Source organism: Neomonachus schauinslandi, chromosome 15, assembly GCF_002201575.2.
Source record: "Neomonachus schauinslandi chromosome 15, ASM220157v2, whole genome shotgun sequence".
Classification (NCBI taxonomy): Eukaryota; Metazoa; Chordata; class Mammalia; order Carnivora; family Phocidae; genus Neomonachus; species Neomonachus schauinslandi.
Genome location: NC_058417.1, coordinates 17,242,779 through 17,257,609, shown reverse-complemented (window position 1 = coordinate 17,257,609; position 14,831 = coordinate 17,242,779). Strand labels below are relative to the sequence as shown.

Genomic DNA, 14,831 nt, shown 5'->3' with positions numbered 1-14,831 from the left:
GGAGATAGAGATGGCCAGAGGCCAACCTGTCCTTCATGTTCTGTCTCCAGGTGGAACATTTCAAACTGATACGGTGCCACCCTATCAAAAGACCCCTGGGGTTAGAGATCACTGATCCCCTGGAGACCCTCTCATACATAGAATCTAAACCTTTTCTGCTCCTGTGTCACCCCTTCCACTGCCGTTTTGTGTGGGCAGGATAACAGCTGGGGTCTCAGGGACAGTCAGGTCTTACTATTTCTGTAGGCTAGATATGTTACGTTTCCAGGTGTTTTCTTCCCCCAGGAGAGGTAATAAAGACTCTTAGAGCCCAGGTGATCTGTATAAATCAGGTCCAGTCACTCCCCCGCTTCAAACCCTACAATGGTCCCATTTCACTGGGACAAAAATCTAAACCCCTATCGTGACTTACAAGGTCCTCCATGATCCGGCCTCTGCTTATCTCTGCAACCTTACCTCCTATTCAACTCCTCATTCAAGGACAAGAGGAGGTCTGAAGTCGTCTTACCCAAGAGCTAGCAAAACAGCCGCACAGCCCAGATGTTCCATGACAGCCCTGATTTGAAATAATTTATCTTTTTCTTTCAAGTCTAATGCCTAAATAACATGGCGATTCTCTAGTTTAGTCCAGATGCCGGGCTGGACTAGTAGTCTAGACTGTCTCTCATCTGAAGTGGCAAGCGTGAGCCTCCGTGCCCCGATTTAGGGCTCAGGAAACATGGTGCCCAAACCCTTCACCCTTGTATCCTGAAGCCTGTTTCACCATGGACCACCCCATGCTAAGGTCGCTCCTCCCAGCAGGCCAGGCCAGTTGTCCCTGGGGCCAAGGAGTGGCGCGACTTCACTGCTCCCGGGTACCCCCTTCATCTACCCAAGCACAATTCCCAATCACTGCTCCCGCCCAGCTGCCCAGGGGGACACTCACATCAGCTGGTTCCCTGAAGGGTCCGTCGCCACTCCGCAACCAGCTCCGGCTCAGCTCGCTGAGCTCTGGAATGGGTTGCACCTTGAGCCGCACGCTGTCCCCAGACTGCCGGATCATCTCCACGATCTCATCCCTGGACTTGCTCTCCACGTTGTGCCCGTTAATCTCCACCAGACGGTCACCCGGCACCAACCCCAGGGCCAGGTCCTTGGTGCCTGCGCCAGGCTCAGCGAAGTGAACCACCCTCCGGTAGACCTGGCCCTCGGGGCCCCGATCCAGCATGGTCGTGCGGCGCAGGGAGAAGCCGAAGTCTCCAGTGGGCCTCCGCTGCAGCTCCAGCTCCCGGAGGGCGGGCGGCGGCAAGGGCACCACGGGGGGCAAGCGCAGGTCAGCCGGGAACCTTTTAGTCACCAGCTCAGGGACTCGGGAGCGGGGCCCTGGCCGAGGGAGGCCTGAGCCAGGATGCTGCACCAGCTGTCCCTCGAGAGTCCTCACCTCCACCTGCGGGGATGGGGCCGCAGAGTGCTCGGAGGGGGTGGAGGTTTCTGAGGCGCTCTCATCCCGGCTCCGCTGGGAGAAGGAGAAGCGTTTGACAATCATCTGTGAGTTCTGCTTGGCCAGGGAGCCGAACTTGGCTGCCCGCTGCAGCACAGAGCCCCGGAAGCTGCCTTCCTCACCCTTGAGGTCATCGCTGGAGCTGGCGGTGCTCAGGTGGCCCGAGTCCAGGATGACACTGCCCCTGTTGCTGTCGGAGTCGATGTCGGTCAGGTGCAGGTCGGAGCCACTGGCCACCTTGATGGGGATGGGGTTGGAGATTTCCAGGCGTGTCTTGGACTCACGCTTGGAGGCGCGGTTCAGATTGAAGAATCCGCGACGCAGGCTCATCTCCTCCAGGCTCCGCAGCTCCGCTGCCGACATCCGCTCCTTCTTCTCCTTCTTCTCCTTCTTCTCCTTCCGCCCACCATCTTTGTCCTTATCTTTCTTCATTAGGTTAAACATGGTGGGGTACTGCTTTTGGGGGGGGGCACCCCCGGAGGATCACGGGTGCTTAGCACAGGGCCCTCGTACCCCACCTTGCTGCTGCAAACAGAAACAGAGAGAGAGAGAAAGATGATTCGAGCAGAGCCTCTTCTTGTGTCTCCAGTCCAGACAAGGCCAACTAATGAGCACAGCTCCCCTTCACTGAGAGGGGGCTTACTCTGTGCCAGGTGCTCGGCTTGATACAATACCGTCTCTGTTAAGTTAATCCTCATAACACTGCTTTGGGAAGGTCTGTGATTACCCCCATTTTACAAATAAGGAAACTTGAGGTTTCAATAAGGTTGTAAAAGCTCAGACTCCAAAGTCTGTCATCGCCTTTCATCCCTGATAGGTGTGCACCGCGGTGGTTCCCAGGAGCTCTGACCTCCTGGCAGGAGGGTGCCATCAAGCCGACCTGGGGCCTGACTTAAGATTCAACACAGAGGGGGTGCCTGGGTGGCTCAGTCGTTAAGCATCTGCCTTCGGCTCAGGTCATGATCCCGGGGTCCTGGGATCGAGACCCGCATCGGGCTCCCTGCTCAGCGGGAAGCCTGCTTCTCCCTCTCCCACTCCCCCTGCTTGTGTTCCCTCTCTCGCTGTCTCTCTCTCTGTCAAATAAAAAAAAAAAAAAAAAGATTCAACACACAGGAAGAAGGAAAGGGACACAGAAGCAGCCTTAGCCACTGCCTGACAGAAGACCTCAAGGCACCAACCCTCATTTTGGTGATTTCCACTTGCCAGGCGCATTACCCACACTCTTGTTTGCGCCCCACAGCATCCCTGCAAGGCAAGTGTCATTATCTCTACAAATGAGAAAACAAGGTGCAGAAAATTAAGTATATGTTAGTTGTCCCACGGCTCAGCGCCGGCAAATACTGTTTCCTCTCTGGGGCCTTGGCGCCCCAAGTGAAGCAGGGAGGGAAGGGAAAGTTCCAGACTGAACAGAGGACAGACAGCTGAGAGGTGGGGGTGCGGTCTGCTGGATAAACAGGATCCTAAACTCATATCCTTTTCCCCAGACCAACAAGTAAATATAGCCTCGGGAAGAAAGTTGTGGCAGCCCGAGAGACAAGGGAGGTCCGGGGCACCTGCACCCACGGTGCCAGCCTACTCCTACCCCAGCACGCACCCGCTTCGGGACAGGACTGAGAAAGACCCGGTGGGGGTGCAGTTCAAGCCAGGGAACAAGTTCTAACCAGCAGGGAACAAGGAGTAGAAGTAGGCCATACCACCTAATTAGAAGTTAAGTGCAATCTCTTCTCTCTCTAAGAAGGCCTCCCCCTCTGAGTTCGAGATACAGGACCAACAAGCTCACTCCTTCCAGCAATGACCTTTTGCAAGGCCCTGGAGAGGACTTTCCTGTCTGTGTACCCCACCGCCATGACCAAGCAAGGCCCTCCAGGCTCCCCAACCTACTGAGAGGGACCCCTGGCCCCGATACAATGCCTAGGAAGACATCAAGGCCAGGAACTCCCAAGGGTCCTGGTGGCCCTGATTAATTGCCTCCTCCTCGCCCAGCACCCTGACCCACGTGGCTCCTGAGAGATCAGTGTATCCTTCCTAGAGTAGCGCTCTTCACAGAAATACAATTCAAGTCATAGGTGTGATTTAAAATTTTCTAGCAGCCACACTAAAAAAGGTAAAAAGAAACAGGTGAGATTAGCTTTAATGATATACTTTCATATAAATAGATCCAAGATATTATCATGTAATCTACATGAAAAATATTGACATATTTTACATTCTCTTTTCCATATTAAGTCTGCAAAATCCGGTGTGATTTTTATACTCAGAGCACATCTTAATTCAGACTAACTACATTTCAAGTATTCAACAGCTACTGGCTATTGAACTGGGCAATGCAATTCTAGAGAAATCTTTAATTATAGAGCATATCCAAAGAGGTGGGGAATCTGGCCCAGTTACTAGCTCCCTGTGGACCCAACAGGCACCCCTTGCCCCCTCTGACCCATTTCTACCTAGTAAAACAAAGTTCCCTCTGAACTTTTTGGTTCAAAATGCTCCATGCACAGTACCTGGGAGTAGGAAGACAGGAAATCTAGGGTCCAAGAAGTGCGAAGCCAGGGGCAGCCCTGTCCAGCTGAGTCTGGACTGATTTGGGGTGGGGGAGAACCTGACAGCAGGCCTCCTCTCTTCAGGGCTCTATTTTGACCTGGGGAGTCTCTCTCTCTCTCTCCTCCTGAATACTGATGGGGTGTGGCACAGACCTACCATATACCAGGACATGGGATCTTCTGGTGGTCACTGCCCTCACCCATCACTTCCTGCACTGTCTTAAAAGGCTGATTTAGGGGCACCTGGGTGGCTCAGTCGGTTAAGCGTCCGACTCTTGATTGTGGCTCAGGTCATGATCTCAGGGTTGTGGGGTGGAGTCCTGGCTCCAGACTCAACACGGGGTCTGCTTAAGATTCTATCTCTTCCTCTCCCCCTACCCACCCTGCCCCCATGCTCGCATTTTCTCTCTCTCTATATATATATATATTTAAAAGGGGGCTGATTTAGAAGATGGCTCCAAAGGCAGCTGTATGGGAAATGAAGAAAGAAACCCACCCTGGTGACTGGAAGGGGACAACTAAGTCTCTTGGCCTCAGCCTCAGCCCAACCATGAGAATCCAACTGCCTACCACACTATCCCACCAAGACACCTCTTTTGGTCTTCAGTTCTTACTCTGCAATCCTTACCCAATCCTGGCTCTTTGCTGGGGGCTAGACATCTGAGCAGTATCAACGGAAAAGAGGCCCCAGAATTCTAGAATCTTTGGGCTGGAAAGGTCCCTGAGAAGTAATTTCATGGAAATCCCTGTCTTGGCCAAGGCTTGCCCCTCACTGCCATTGAGGCGGGCAGGAACCACATGTGGTTACTGCTAGAGCAACAGCATGGGGGAGGAGGGCAGCCACTGCCGGCAAGGTTAGTGGGGCCACCATCTAGGCCCGGATCTGCCAACAAATCGCTAAGGGACCTTGAGCCTGTCACTTTGCTCAAGGTTGGACTGGAGGATCTAGGGCTCTTCTAGCTCGAAAATTCCAAATATCTAAGTCTCTTGTGGACACAAGTTATTTATTAACTTTCTGCCAAAGTTACCCCTCTCATCCCAACCCTGGAGCCTTTGGAGACTGAATCCATTTCAGCCCTCCCCTTGGCACCCCTGTCCTGCCAAAGTCATGCACACAGCTCACAAGGTACCCCTTCCCCACTGTCATCCCTACAACTGCCTGGCTGTGACCTGGGTTTTCTCCTGTGCCACCTGTCTGGAGCCACCTGCAACTTCGCTGTCCAGGGTCAGACCCCCGTGCAGGTGTTGCTGTCCTCTGCTCCTCAGAGCCCACCCTGCCAGGCACAGGGCTCCATCACCTTCCTGTAGACCTTGGACCTTTCAGCATCTCCTGTCCTCAGGTCCAAAGACTCTAGCAGCAATGACATCAGCACCTTCCCACTCTTCATTCTGGGCTCTTCATTCATTCACCTCTTACCCTCTCCAGCGAAGGCAACCTTACAGATTTCTGACCTCCGTCTCTGCCTTTCTCCCCTCACCCTACTCCAGGAGGCCTTTCCTAATTGTACGTGGAGGAAAGGTATGTATATAAATTAGGGTATGTACCTACATCATCTTGACCCTGCTGCTCCCCAAATCAAAGCAAAGTACAATCAACTTGGTCAACTCAGATGCCTTATTCCTTTAAGACAGAAAGCATCTTGAGGGCAAAGACCATTTGACTCAAATATGCATCTATCAGTTCATCAACAGGAGAAACAATTTACATACTCATACAATGGAATACTACTCGGCAAGAAAAAGGAAGCAACTACTGATACACACAACAGGGATGAATCTCAAAAACATTATGTCAAGTGACAGCAAAAGAAGGCTTTGACAACAGAGTACATACTGGTATGGTACTATTTATATGAAGTTCTAGTACAGACGGTCCCTGCCTTACAATGGTTCAACTTAACAATTTTTTTGACTTTATGATATGCATATGTGAAAGCAATTTGCATTCAGTAGAACTCATATTTCACGTTTTGAATTTGGATCTTTTCCTGACCTAGCAATATGCAGTAAGAGGCTCTCCATGAGCCAGGCAGTGGCGGCAAGCCACGCGATCACAAGGGTAAACAACCAATACGCTTACAGCCATTCTATACCCATGCTATACCATTCTGTCTTCACTTTCTGCATGCACAGTGTGCGATCAATTGCATGAGATATTCAATACTTAATCCTAAAATGGGCTTTGTGCTAGATGATTTTGCCCAACCGTAGGCTAATATTAGTGTTCTGAGCACATTTAAGGTAGGCTAGGCTGATCTATGATGTTCGGTAAGTTAGATGTATTAAATGCATTTCGACTTATGGTATTTTCAAGTTAAGAGGGTTTAGCAGGAAGGAGGTAAAGCCACTGTAAGCCACGGAAGATGTGTACAGATAAAACTAAGCTATGGTGAAAAAAAGCAGAACAGTGATTACCTCTGGATGGTGAGGATGGGGGTAGGGGTGGGAATTGCCTGAAAAAGGGCATGAGGGAACTTTCTGGAGTGATGTTCATATTACATTATCTTGATAGGGATTTGGGTTGACAGGTGTATACGTTTGTCAACAGTTATCAAATAGCGCACATACGATTTGTGCATTTCATTGTGTGAAATATTCACTCAAAAGAAAAAAGAACTGTAGGGCGCCTGGGTGGCTCAGTTGGTTAAGCGACTGCCTTCGGCTCAGGTCATGATCCTGGAGTCCCTGGATCGAGTCCCGCATCGGGCTCCCTGCTCGGCAGGGAGCCTGCTTCTGCCTCTGACCCTCCCCCCTCTCATGTGCTCTCTCTCTCTCATTCTCTCTGTCTCAAATAAATAAATAAAATCTTTAAAAAAAAAAAAAAAAAAAAAAAAAAAAAGAACTGTAAACAAATATTGAAGTCTGGTTAATGATATATATATACTGAAGTATTTGAGGCAAGATATGCTGATGTCTGGGTGGTTCAGTTGGTTAAGTGTCTGACTCTTGATTTTGGCTCAGGTCATGATCTCAGGGTCATGGGATGGAGCCCTGTGTCCAGGTCATGTCTCAGGGTGTGGAGCCTGCTTGAGGTTCTCTCTCTCCCTCTGCCTCTCCCCCACCTCAAAAAAATAAATTAAATAAATAAAGATAAATGAAACTAATGAAAGAGTTTTGGCTTCAGATGTCAGGTAGCAAACCTAGGACCAAATCCGAGGTAATAGCTATGCAATCTTGGGAAAATCACTTCACACCTCTGTGCCTCTGTTTTCCCATTTGTAAAATGGGGATAATAACAGCACCTACCACATAAGGCATGGGGACTAAATGAAATTGGTCTATAAGCCCTCCATATGACACCTAGCCCAGAGCAGGCCCTCAAGAATGGTACCCAATTGCAGCAGGGCACATTCTTACCATCTAAATGGGACAGTGGACAGCATACGGTACACAAAGTGTGTACCTCAGCCCAAGTGTGACTAAAATAAGTCCAAACATAAAATCTTAATGCTGGAGAGAACCTTTGTATATGCAAAGTACAGCCCAAAGAAGTGAAGGCAATTCTGTGAGCACATGGTCAGGCCGGATCATATTGGCTCAAGTTCAGAGGCCCCATGTAGCTATTGCCAAGACTAACTGCAGGCAATTCTTAGCTGCAGAAATACGAATGGCCAACAGACAAGAACAGGTATGCAGCCTCAGTCATCTGCAGACACATGAAAGAACACAGAGGTATACTCTTGTCCACTTAGCAGTTTAGTAAAAACTACCATTATTAATAACATCAATCAAATAGAAGATAGGAAGCAGGGTAGCTCATGTGTGTTGTTGGGAGTATAAATTGGTGTGAGGAGGGCAAGCTGGTGGTATCTATGAAAATATTTAAATGTACATATTCTTAGACCAGGCAATTCCACATACAGGACCTTGACAGATATGTTCACACAATAAACATGGCTAATCTTTGCATCACTGTTTGTGATTGCAAAACTCTGTCAATATAAAGGTCCGTCACTGGAGGAATAGCTAAATCATAGAACTGGGCAGTTATTAAAAAGAATGAAGGAGATTTGTATATACTGACCTGGAAAGATTCAATACTATATTGTTAAGTGAAAAAACCAAGTTGCCGAATAATATATAATTTTTATAATTATATATATTTTAAACTATGTATATGTGTGCATATATATCCGTGCACATTATGTATGTGCAATATTTCCATATGCATAGAAAAATATATGCTTTCGGGAAGAGATAGGGATTTTAGAAGAGTCATAGCAGATCTGTGTTTCATCTATATTGTTCTAACTTTTTACAATGAGAATATTTAGCTGGTGGGGGTATGTGTGTGTATCTAGGCCTAGGGGTTTAGATAGTGGGATTATGTATAATATTTCTTCTACTTTTCTGTATGTTCTTTATTTCCTACAGAAAAAAATATATTTATATTAAATGGTATTCATGTAACATGTTATAAATATATAATAAATATGTATTTTATATATATCCATATATAATCCATTACCAAATTTTATCTGTGGTTTTCGTGGAGTTGGGGCAAGCAGGGGTAGTACCACTTTAGCTTTTTATCTAATAGACTTCCTAGGGATTAAACCTTTTCCCAGCATATGTTACTTTTGCGATTTTTAAAGATTAAAAAGAAAGAAAAAGAAAAAAAGAAAGACTTGACAATCCATTTAGCATGAAGGCTATCAACCAAGTTTGCAACGGTAAGCTCAAGGCTTGCCATCTCATGCCTCGGAAAGTTTCAGTTACTTGGGGGACTTGGTTAAAATAGATCTCACTAGGGGCGCCTGGGTGGCTCAGTCGTTAAGCATCTGCCTTCGGCTCGGGTCATGATTCCGGGGTCCTGGGATCGAGCCCCGCATCGGGCTCCCTGCTCGGCCGGGAGCCTGCTTCTCCCTCTCCCACTCCCCCTGCTTGTGTTCCCCTCTCTCGCTGTGTCTCTCTCTGTCAAATAAATAAAATCTTAAAAAAAAAAAATAGATCTCACTAGTGTCTTGTGGCTTTAAGCGGGGACAGATTTAAATGGGTCACCCTGCAGCTGGCAAAGTAGAAACCCCAGGAAATGGAAACTATAACGTTGGAATCCCAAGACAAGGCTCCCAGACTTGGCTGCTGTGGGTGGACACTTTAAAGGGTCAGTCCCCCACACCCAACTCCCAAACCACACTCATAAATAAATACAAAGGAAATACTTTCCCAAGAGAGCCGGTCTCTCTCCCTTGGCCTCTGACCTCCCTAAGCGGCCGTTTCCTACAGCCCAGAGGCCTTTCTTCGGCGTTGGCCCCATAACGGAGGGCTTGCAAAGGCGACCCGGCGGGGCTCGCACAGCACCTGGCCCGCCCTGGCCAGGGGGAGGGGGCGGGCGCCCCCAACCGAGTGGCGCAGAGTGACACTGGCCGCTGCCGCCGAGCCTCTTCCCGGCCGGTCGTGCTAAGAGCTCCGCAGCACCCCGTGACTCACTGCCAGGTCACACGGAGCTTATCTGGCTCCAGGTGTGCTCACTCGGACTGCACGCTTCTCACATGACATCAACCGGCCCGCCGGCCCACCGGCTCGGGCTCCCGCTCCCTCGGAACCCGCGGCGCCTCCCACCGCGATACCGTCTCCCCTGGAACGCAGTGGTCCCGCAGGGCCCGGGAGGAACGACAGCGGGAGAGGTGCCAGTGGCGCGGCCAGGTGCCCCGCTGCTCTTCCATGTGCACCTCCTCGGCTCGGCGCTGGGGTTTGCCGCAGCCGGCTGGGCGCTAAACTCAGCCAATACTGCCCGCCCCCCCTTCTGTGTGACCTTGAGCAAGTCCTCTCCCCTCTCTAGGCCTCCGTGGACCTGAGAGTTCAGACTTGGCCCCAAGCCCTTGCCTCTGCTGGAGAGGTATTCTGCTCAACTCTGAATTGCAGGTTCTAATCCTGCTGTGCCCCTGACTTTCTGTGTGACCTTGAGCCCGTCATCCAACATCTCTGAATATCCGAGAATAATAAAAATCATCCCTTGTAAGTGATGGTAAAGTGCCTAGCAGAGAGAAAGGGCCCTGGGCCCTTTAAAAACCTCAGTCCACGGGGCGCCTGGGTGGCTCAGTCATTGGGCGTCTGCCTGTGGTTTGGGTAATGGTCTCGGGGTCCTGGGATGGAGCCCCGCAAAGGGGTCCCTACCCCGCAGGAAGCCTGCTTCTCCCTCCCCTACTCCCCCTGCTTGTGTTCCCTCTCTCGCTGTGTCTTTCTCTGTCAAATAAATAAAATCTTTAAAAACAAACAAACAAACAAAAAAACCCTCAATCCACGGTTTAAACTGCCTGACTGTAAGCTATTTGAACCATCAAGGGAATATGGATAATTTATAAGCCATACAGTTCCCACCTCAAGGAAAGTGAGGTGGGGAGAGGAGTGGAGGCTTTCCAGTTCTGCTCCCCGCCCCTCCCAATCCAGCTTCCAACCGAACTCTTGAATTCAGGGGACAAAGGGTGATGGGGGGTGACGTGCAGAGTGAGCAGATCTTAAAGCACCCAGGAGCCTGACCCAAAGTAGAACTTCAAAGCTCCATCAAGCCCTCAGCCCCAGTCCTGGGGGAACCACTCTCACACCCTCTAACCTTTAAACTACACCAGGCCAGAGCCCCTCAGCTTTACCCACCACACCTGAGAGAAGCCTGGGACAAGGCCTGGGGCCCAGAGCCACCAACGGGACCTAGCTCACATGGATGATCGAGTTCCAGTCCAGGGCATCCACTTCAGGTGAGGGGTGTCTGGATGGGCACAGATCTCGGGTTTGAAGGAACAAGAACAGCCCTGCTGCTCTGGAGACCTGTGACACACCAAGTGTGGCTCAAGGTTTCCTGAGTTCCAGCAACTCCCTGCTCCACCCAAGTAGGGTGGATTCTCCCTTTCAGTTCTGCCCCACCCAGTCCACCTTTGGGGACCTGCCTCTGGGGGACCCCGGAGGTTTCAGGCCCAATTTCTGAAGACACAAGCACTCCTTAAAGAGCAGCCTCAAGCTGGGCCGGTGAAGGGGGCTCCAGGCAATAGCCTGGCTGCCCCTGACAGCCAGGGAGTGAGGCTGAGGGACCAGGCAGGAGTCAGGAAGGGCACAATCCACGTGAGGGCTTCTGAGGAGAGCCTGGGGCACCCGAGGAAGCCCTCAGGCACACACCCTGGCACCTGAGCCAGGCCTGGGGAGCGTAAACAAACTAGATACTCAGAGCTGCCAGGCACCAGGTCATCAACTGTTCAAAGTTCAAAGCTTTCAAAGGAAGTGACCACCCGCATTCTATCCCTCCCACCCCCACCTGCGACCCTTCTCATTGCCCTAACCCTCCAACACAATAGCGTCCCCCGTCGTCTTCCTGGAATTGAGGCCCCAATCCCAATGTCCCCAACCCCAAATGGACAAGCACACCTCCACCCGAGGCTATATGTAATTAGTCATGTCCAGCAACCAGGAGGATGTTTCCTGGAAAGCCCTCATCACAAAAGGGCAGAGGGGAAGCTGAGGAGGTGGCAGGCCATTGACAAAGAGCCAGTGAGGTCTGTCAGGAAGCCAGAGACCTCAGGAGAGCAACTTTCAATATCCCCAAATAGAAAGTAGCTTCTGAACCAAAAGGGTGGGGAAAGCTAGACAAGGCCTGGCCCATTGCCATGACAACAGGAAATCGACCTGCCCAAGAAAAGGGCTCCAGATCTCATAAGCATATGGAAAGGCAGCCTGACCCCTTGGGTTCAATGTCTCGCTAAGGTGATCTCGCTCTTAACTTGAACTTCCCTCCCTTCCAGCATGGACCCACTGCATACATACTTCAGACAGTTCACTCTCCTTGGGGGAGACATGCCAGTTATTCCAAAAGACAAATGAGCGCACACAAACCAGCCTGAATCATTGGCCAGGTGAAGGGGGGGAGGGAATCCGATTCCATAATTTTGGGGGTCCATCTGAGGGCAGGAAGGCTCTAGGCAGGAGGGCTCCTCCTAGGAAGCATTGTCCCGGGCCTCTCTACACAAACACAAACCAAAAGGACACTGTCAAACGCATGCCCCATTGGCCAAGTGACCAGGCAAAAGGACTACCACTTAAAAAACATACTGTCTGCCTTCCCCCACCGCCATCCATCCCCCCAGCCCAGTTCATTCTGGCTGGCAGCCTTTCTAACTAATCAGCAGGACACATGTGCCTTGCAAAAGGGTGACATCCCCATCCCTCCTCCCTGCCCCCAACAAAGCCCCAATGTGCGGTATGTCCCTGCAGGCCTGATCTCAGCCAGGAACATGACCCACTCCTCACCATGCTTGGTACCAAGCAGCACCCCGCTCCCCCCTCCCCCCGCCAACACGGGGGTGGGGAGCAGCTAACCTTACCACCTCCCCTTCCCATTGGCGAAACAACTGGCATGACAGGTTAGCAGGGCGGGGCGTCAGGGCAGTCTCTCCCAGAGGCCTGGGGCAGGCCGTCCGACCTTCCCACACACACCCCACCCCTTTGCAGGGAAAGGTGAGGTGAGCAGCCAGTCACAGGGGACAGCCAGCACTCCCTAATCCCCAAAGCCTACCATTCGCTCACCCCCATCTTCTGCGCCCGGGGAGGGGGTCGGGGAAGCGGGGTCTCCATTGTTTTGCCAGCCGTCTAGCAGCTGCTCCTTTGAGAGGAGCCCGCTGTCGGCCTGGCAGTGAAAGGGTGAAGCCGCTGGGAGGGATAAAGGGCTCGGCCGAGGTGCTCGCTGTCCCCGCTGCTTTCCTCAGAGCCTCGCTCGCTCGCTCGCTCGGTCTGGGGGGCGGGGGCCTGGGCCTGGCCCCGAGAAGCCCCCTATCCCGGAGGCTGCAGCCTCCACCCCGCAACTCGGGGCCACCTGGGCTCCTCCAAGCCCTCAATCCCTCCCCCAAACTGAGGGCCACCCTGCCCTGCCTCCGCGCGCCCCCGAGCTGTTAAAGGGGGCCAGAGCTCCCCTCCCCGCCCCTCCCGGTCGGCCCCCGTTCCCGGGCGCCGAGCTCCGCCGCGCAGCCGGGGACCGGAGCCGGGAGTCCGGGCCGCCGCTTCCAGGGGACAGTGGGGGAGGAGGAGCCGGCGGGCCCCTCCGCCCGCCCGCCTTCCCGGCTCGAGCCCGCCCCGCCGCTCCCACCCCCCGCCTCCCCGGGCCCGGGCCGTCCCCGAGCGGCCGCCCTCGCCGCCCAGCGCTCACCGGCCGCCGGAGCCCGCCCGGCAGGCAGCAGAAGCGGAGACGCGGCATCCAGCGGCCCCGGCCCGGTCCGGGCTGGAGCGCAGCGCGGCGCAGCGCAGCGCCGCCCCCCGCAGCCGCGCGCGCCGAGCCGAAAGGGAGCTCCCTGCTGGCGGCTCCGGGGATAAACGCCCGGCCTTCCTGGCAGCCGCTGGGCGCGCGTCCAGAACGGGCCATGCGGGCACCGGGCGCCGCTCCGCGAGCCCCCTGTCCGCGTCCGAGAGGCCCCGCCTGGAGCTCCTGTGTGCACGGGGCGCCGGAGGCCGCTGGGCACGCCCAGGGCAGGCGCTGTGCCCGCCTGTAGAGAACAGGTTCCTTCCAGGGGCGGCACTGGACCCCTTGGGCTGTGTCCAGGAGGGTGCTGCCCAGGGCAGTGCTGTCCGGAGGAAGCACTGGAGTCTTGCTGGTCACATCTTCCCAGGGTGGCTCTGCAAAGGCGGACACAGGGCGCTGCTGGATGGTGCCAGATGGCTCAGTCCAAAGCAGGCACTGCCTGCCTGTCCAAGGCGATACAGGCAGAATGTACGCCCCAAGGTGGACACGGGCTTGTGGTAGCTTGGTCTGAGAGAGCCCTGCCTCAAGTGGGGCTGCCTGAGGGGTGTACCAGGGCCCAGGAGACAGCCCTCAGGGGCACTCACTCCCCAAAGGAGTCAAACAATGCTCAGATTAACACCTTTTAGAAGCTTTTTGGAACGAGGTCTGCCCCGGGTTGTCAGGTCCTGTAAACATCCAGTGAACTGCTCTCACCAAGAAGGCATTTTAGACGTCCTGGGAGAGGCCAGACGTGTTTGAAGAGCAGGCCTCCAAGATAGGTGCTGTGTCTTGAGTTTGGAGAGGGAGAGGTAGACACTTCTACAGGCAGTGTCCTTACTGGAGTGGGGTACCCTGGAATGTGAGAGAAACTGAGCAGCGTGGTGGTGTAGGAAGAAGGGCAGCCCCCTCCATAGTTAGCTCAGCTGAGAACTTCTGTAGACTGGGGTGGCCCAACCTGACAGATCAGGGAAGGTTGGAGCAGGGGGGCCCAGGAGCAAAGGGCTGAGTAAGAGCTTGGAGATCCTGAGGGATAGACCACACCCAGGATGTGCATTTTGCATAAAGGAATAGCAGGCCACCCAAACTCAATTAAACAGACTTTTACTGAGAGGCTGCCAAGTGCAGCACCCGGTACTCTGGGGGACACTGAGAAATCAGACATGCAGCCTCTCTTGGCGGGACTCACATGGAAGCGTGCTGCGACTGTAGTAAGTAGGATGCACCATGCTGTCATCCCTAGGAGGAGATAGTGCTATGATGGATGGCAGGTTTGGCTGGAGGAGTGAAATAAAGTTGCTCTGAGACCTGGTATTGAATGAAACCTTGGAGGCTGGGTTGGACATGCTATCATTACTGCTTCCTGAACACCTACTATGTGCTAAGCACTATCTCTATTCCTCACAACAAACCTATGACAAAGAGACTATTATTATAGATAGGGATTGAGTGCATGGACTCTGGGGTCAGGTTACCTGGGTTCAGATGCCTGTCAAGTACTAGCTGTGTTGCCCTGGGTGATTTATAAAACTACTCTAAGCCTCAGTTTGCTTATCTGAAAAATGGGGATAAATAACAGGGCCTGCCTCAAAGCTTATTTTGAAAATTAAATGAGTTT

The 14,831-nt window shown here is 52.7% G+C and overlaps 1 protein-coding gene across 6 annotated transcripts in view; it reads right to left on the bottom strand.

Moving 5' to 3' along the window:
• MYO18A (myosin XVIIIA) overlaps positions 1 to 13,235 on the bottom strand; it is a 95,708-nt gene extending 82,473 nt beyond the window's left edge. For 4 of the 6 annotated variants that reach the window (XM_044921675.1, XM_021704212.2, XM_021704216.2 and 1 more), the window contains exons 1-2: positions 13,148 to 13,235; positions 926 to 2,005 (exon numbers count right to left, since the gene is read on the bottom strand). In XM_044921675.1, coding sequence (XP_044777610.1) covers positions 926 to 1,924 — 999 coding nt within the window. In that variant the 5' untranslated portion in view covers positions 1,925 to 2,005; positions 13,148 to 13,235. Of the gene's footprint in view, positions 1 to 925; positions 2,006 to 10,677; positions 10,783 to 11,772; positions 11,817 to 13,147 lie in introns of those variants that run through there. The other 2 variants (XM_021704214.2, XM_021704213.2) reach the window with 2 other exon arrangements.
• Between the last annotated feature and the right edge of the window lie 1,596 nt (positions 13,236 to 14,831).